This window comes from Merops nubicus, unplaced genomic scaffold, assembly GCF_000691845.1.
Source record: "Merops nubicus isolate BGI_N331 unplaced genomic scaffold, ASM69184v1 scaffold1484, whole genome shotgun sequence".
In the NCBI taxonomy this organism is placed as follows: domain Eukaryota; kingdom Metazoa; phylum Chordata; class Aves; order Coraciiformes; family Meropidae; genus Merops; species Merops nubicus.
In genome coordinates this window covers 7,568-13,774 of record NW_008606009.1, presented here as the reverse complement: position 1 = coordinate 13,774, position 6,207 = coordinate 7,568, and the positions used below count along the sequence as shown (strand labels likewise).

The following is a 6,207-nucleotide window of genomic DNA, read 5'->3' as shown; positions in this document are numbered from 1 at the left end:
TGAACAAGTCCTACAGCAGAGAAAAATCCAGCATGCATCTTCAACACTGTACGCAGAAATCAAGGACAAGAAGTAACAGTCAGAAACTGTACAAGGAAATAGAATGTTGCCTTCTTTAAAAAAGGTATATGGAAATAATTACACTGACTCATAAAACACTGATATTCACAACCCAACTGAATTAAACTGGTTTACATCTTCAGGAAAAAAGTCAAAATAGTACAGAACATGTCTTTTTTTCTCTTTAAAAAGCAAAAGGAATGGCACACTGTCAAAGAGAAACTGTTGCTGTATATTAATTTGTGTCAATCTTCTTGTGCTTTCTGTTCAGGGGATACAGAACACAGGGTCATGTTTCTTGTTGAATTTTTTAGATTTATCAGATGCCTACACAAATCAACCTTTTTTCCTACCTAATTCATTATGGAGTTGCTACAACTACAGTAACAGCATGTAAAAGGTTCTAAGAAGTTCCTGTGAGAACTTAGGTTATTTTATGACTCAATTTGGATTTTTTCTTTAGTTCACCTATGATCACAAATATGTGTTGTATGCATATCTTGAGTGTGAGAACTGCACAAGAACAGTCTGAAAAAAATAAAACATGGAAAGTGAGGTGTGAGGCCATCAGTCACCTTCCTACTTGTGATTATTATTATTTTATTCCTTTTTTAAAATCCCACCACTGAAGAAACCCAATGCACAGTATATTCCCCAAACCCACACCAAACTGCTTTGCCGTGCATCTTTCCCACCAGGTTTTCACACCTGCTTCTTCAGGCAGAGCTTCTGGAGGCTACAAAAGCATGACCTGTACTTCTCCATCAGTCAAGTTTGTGTGATCTTTTTTCCAGATCTGGAAGTTTTTCAATTAGTGCTTTATGGTTCATGTTGATACTGGCTATAAGTCCACCCTCATTGCCATCTGAGCCAGTGTAACTAATTTCTTCACCAGTCAGGGTAGTCATATGACCACCCAATGCTCTCAACACTGCATTTCCAGCACATATGTCCCACTTCTTAATGTAGGTTACATGTATATACACGTCAGCTTCTTCTTGATTCTCTTCAGCCACGTCAAGGAGAGCCAACACTTTATAACCTAGAACAAACAGGCAGAAGTAAAAAAAAAAAAAAATTTAAACCAAGTTTTCCTGTTCATCACAAAGGATAAATCTACTAGTAAGTGTGAATTTGTACATGCAAGATTTAGGAAAGTGATGCCATCAGTTATATCATGCCACCCAGTATAATGGCAGAGGCACCAATAAACTTTGTCCTCTGAGAAATGAATGTAGAGAAAATTTGAAAAAGGAAACTCCTCCCTAAGATTTTTCCACTGCACCCCAATTAAAACCTTGGGTATTAGACAACATTTACCAGTATGTTACAAAGACTCACCTAGAGACATGCTAAAAGAACAAGACTATAACCTCAAATATCGTTTTGCTTGTATGTTCACTCACTGATTTCTCAGTCTCTATATTATGCTAAAGTATACCTTTTTTTACCTTGCTTTTTATTACAGTAGAAGGAAGATGCATATGCCACTATTTAACAGAGTAACTCAGCCCAGGGCATTCCCTTTTATCATACATTATGCAGTACAAAGTTATCATTCAAAAGAGTATTCTTTCTTTTATGGATTTTTTTCCCCATTTTTCAGTTGTTAACCAATATTCTTGTTTCATTAAACCATTCTTTTCTGTCTTCTTAAACAGTCAAGCCCTGGAGAAAATCTACTATAATCATTTACACTTCCTTTATCACTAAAAAAAAAATAATTTAGATTCATTGTCAAGAACCTATGCAAAATCTTCTTGACTAAACTATCTGTAAGGAAGCTCTAGATTGCCACTAAAGACACAGAAAGATAAATTTCTGTAACATTAAAATTTTGCATAGCGATTCTGAGACTTTAAAACAGCTATTATTTCACTTTAGTGCCTCATGTATTTGCATTCTGCCAGTTAACATGCACAAGGACATTATGTAAGGTTACAAACAGTAAGCTAAAACCTCTTTGGTCTGAGTATGAGGCAGAAAAAACAAATGGACATCAGTGACACCAGTGCTCTCTTTTGACAGAAATGCAAGAAATTGTAGCAAGCTTTAACATTGGCCTTTTTTTTTTTTTATTTAAAACATTGTTTAATGTACTACTAGTTAATTAACAACCAACAGATTCTCTTCCTCGATTCTGTACTGGGTCACACAACCCTTTTTCCTCCACTGAGGCATTCAGAGAACTCACATCAGTGTGTTCAATGGAAGGGCCACTAACACGGCTGGGCCAGGCTCAGATTCACTAACACACAAACTTGTCAATAGCCTGAACAAGCCTGAGCTAAGTTTGTGTGTAGATTTCTATTGTCAAGTGCTTGCTTTTAAGGATGTGAGGAACAAAAGGTAAGAGGAAAAAGAGGAGATGCCACAGTTACATCCTTTTGTCTAATAACATCTATCCTGTTAAATCATTCAGAAGCAATAAAGTGGGTAGGATGTTAAGGAACCAAACCTGCTCCACCAGCGGGAATTATCACAGTCTTATTTCCAAATGTCTGCCGTGCAACCTGCTCAACTTTTCCTGCATGGGAGCGGGATACAATAATCCTTGGAGTTTTCTCATTGTAGGAGGAACGAGCTTTGACGTTTGACCCACCATCCACCATTGCCCAGGCTACGAGAGAAACAAAAATTCTGCTCAGATTTATACAAGGCCATCTCTGGTAAAGAGAAAAGGATACTTATCTGAGAAAATGGAATTGAAGCCTCTGACTTCATTTCCCTCCTGAGTGTGAAAGTTTGGGCTGACAGAAGGAAGGGGTGCATACCCACATGTGCACACAAGCACAAGAAAAGAGAAACATCTACCCCCCTTTTGTGCTTATGGCATTATCCCATGCCCAACTATTCTTGTGTGATACTTCCAAAAACCAGTAATACTAAGAGAAAACGTTCGATGGTGTGTTTCAGAGGATTGGATTTAGAACACACAACCTCCTACTCGTTTCATCACGAGGTTCAAAGCCAAGCTTAGCAGGTGGAATCCTGTAACCATTCATTAGACATTTACTTAGCAGACTAACCAGCAATTTCACCTCAGTGGAGGGCCAGATTGTATGGCAACAGACTGAGTTATGTGTAACAACAATGCCAACTGCCCTCTACTGCTTTGTATTTGTGTGGTAGGATTTGGAACAATCTTACAATATATTTGTATTTCCAGCTTGGGAAATTAATACTCTTCACATAAAATGACAGAATTCATTGCATCTCTTCTGATGCCATGTCTGAACATTACACACTTCACTATTACTCTACAAGACAAGGGTTAATTTGCTTTAAACGGGAAGAGGGTAGATTTAGATTAGATGTAAGGAAGAAATTCTTCACTATAACAGTGCTGAGACACTGGAACAAGTGGCCCAGAGAGGTTCTGGATGCCTTTTCCCTGCAAATGTTCAAGGCCAGCTTGGATGGTGCTTTGTGCAACCTGGTTTAGTGGGAAGTGTCCTTGCCTATGGCAGCCATCACAAAACTAGATGATCTTTAAAATTCCTTCCAACACAAGTCATTCTATGATTATTAAAAGAGATAAGTTCTCAAAATCACAGTGTTAAAAACCTCATTTCTTCAGATAGATGCTGATACTTATAAAAATACATTCCAAAACCCCTAAGTATATGTAAGTAATATGCTTTAAGTATAAATCATATTGGAATATAATACATACTTAAATGACTGGAAATTACGTTCATATTTAAAGACAATAAAATATTTAGCATAAAATACTAAGCCTTCAGTGGGGGAAAAAAAAAAAATTAAAAATACATTTATTCAGACTTAGTTTCTGCATAACTTCACAACTCTAGAGGTCAGTATTGCCTAAGGGAAGATAATAACAGGAATTCTTGTTTCAACTATATGGTTAGACACTAATACGAAAAACTGCTTTGAAGCTTTCAGAAGCACATACACATTGCCAAACCTGCACTCATGCTCAATGACACATCATTAATACTAAAGAATAAAGTTCATAGTCCTAGCATTAAAAATATGTCAAATAGTCAATATGGCTATGCCAGGCAGTCGTGCCTGTTACATACAAACAGTTGCAATTAAGATCTTTAATCAATCTTTTTATCCACACTGCATATACAACAGCTCCTGAGTATAATATCACCAGCTCCTGAGTATAATATCACAGACTCAAAATCTTGCTGTTCTGACGAGCACAGCACTCCTCTGCTAAAGACTAACAGCACACATAAGACTGGTTAGTATGAGTAGGCTTCACTTTCGTTTGTTTGCTATAGGCACTCTGATTGAAGGGATCTTAATTCTTAAACATATTACCAGTTAGTTTGTTTTAAATGCATCATTTTTATGTTAAACAAGGGCAGCATTTTCCTCTGTGGTTTTCTAGCACAGAACACAGCTGCAGCTCTAAGGCTGAGGTCAGCAGCCACGCTTTTTTGCCCCAAGTACTATTTTCTCATTTGTACCTTCAGATGTCCTCTCAAACGTCAAATTTTACTTAACACTATGAGTGAAGATGCTGGAAATATGTGAAGGCATAGAGGTACCTGTATATGCTGAGAAGGGCTTGTGGATTACTCCTATTACTGGTTTACCATTTACAGCCACACAAACCATTGTCGTGACATACTGTCGAAGATTCTCTGTGGGCAAAACGAGAAAGGGAGGAAACTTCACAGAAAGAACACAAAAAGGAAGCAGACCTGACATTACACAAATGTTGTTCTTCAAAGACTAGCCTACATCCTGCTGCTTACAATTATGTAACTTTAGTGTAGCTGCAAATAACCTTGCAGTTTTCAAACCATTCCGAAGACTTTGCAGTTTCTCCACAATTTTTTTCTATTCAGTAGATGTAACCTGCAGTCCTACCAGATCTAATTCCAACAGTTCTGCCTTATGCAGTAAGTATTTTTATGGAAATCTGTGTCCCTGTATTCTCCCTTCTCTGCCTCACCTCCTCTCCTCTATTGGTTCAAAGCCACTAATTCAAATACCCAAGAACATTTACCAGAAATGGTGATTATATCAACGGGGCACTTGCAAAAAACTATCCATTTTTCTGTTTATTCTGTAGTACTTATCGGCAAGAATTTTAGCTGGATTGCCTTGAACTGCTTACAGACTCACAGAATACAATTTTTTTTTTATTATAAAAAGATTTACATGTATTAAAAATTCATTCAAGTCAGTATCTATTAAGTAACATCTTAAAACATTTTAAAAAGAGGAAGATTGAATTATGTGTGCTTTTTTAAAAAATAAGGCTTTTTAATATCAAGTTAAGTGGAATATTTACTTAGTAAATAAACAAAGTATATTCTGTATATTCCCTTTAAGTAAACAAAGAATATTCTGAGGTATTTAGTGTTGTCACAGTAATAACTAAAATAAAGTGTAATTCTAGCAGAATCCAAAACGGCCACTTACCATTTAATTTAGCAATTACTTAGTTGCAAGGAGTACTAAAATAACTTCAGAGTTGGAATATACAGAAGTATAACAACATATGACAATTTAATGATTAAATTTGCTAATTAAATCAAACTAGCTTTGACATAACACACTTTTAACAGGAGATGTCATTTTAAATACTTACTATTTTGACTCCAGTATAAAAGGCAGACATCAGAATTACACACATGATTTGTCAACAAGAATCAGCTACCTGTGTATTCTTGTGTAGCATCTAACGGATCGATCCAGACAGTAACACTTTCTGCTGGAACCTCTTTGGGCTGTATTTTTTGTTTTATGTCTTCAGGAATAGTGCGATCCCAAGAGACTGTCTCCTGATCAGCTGTATCAACATGCTCTTCAGAGTTAATCTGTGATGGGACAACAAAAGTAGTTGCATTAACTCATCAGAATTTTGCTGTGAACCAAACCACAGCTGGACACTGTTTCTCTGGCTGCAGCTCCTCCTACTCAACACCCTCACAGCAAGAATCGCATTTTTTTAAATCACAAGTTAAATGCAGTTGCTTCAAAGACTACAAGCAGAACATTTGACTTTGCAGAATCATGAGCTATACAGATACAGCAGGTGAATAATATCCCATTTATACAGGTCAGTAGATGCAGACTGAAATGTACAGATATTTTATCAACGAATGTTTTGCAGACTGTGGTAGGACCTAGGGGAGTAGGAATCCTGGTATCTAT

At 36.7% G+C, this 6,207-nt stretch overlaps 1 protein-coding gene across 1 annotated transcript; it reads right to left on the bottom strand.

The window, feature by feature from the left end:
* Positions 1-617: 617 nt before the first annotated feature.
* Positions 618-5,873, bottom strand: IMPAD1 (inositol monophosphatase domain containing 1). The gene is made up of 4 exons (XM_008939483.1): positions 5,711-5,873; positions 4,590-4,685; positions 2,519-2,680; positions 618-1,102 (listed from the first exon to the last, which is right to left on the bottom strand). Exons 2-4 carry the CDS (start codon positions 4,657-4,659, stop codon positions 825-827), a joined length of 510 nt encoding a protein of 169 aa, XP_008937731.1. The 5' UTR covers positions 4,660-4,685; positions 5,711-5,873; the 3' UTR covers positions 618-824.
* Positions 5,874-6,207: the final 334 nt, after the last annotated feature.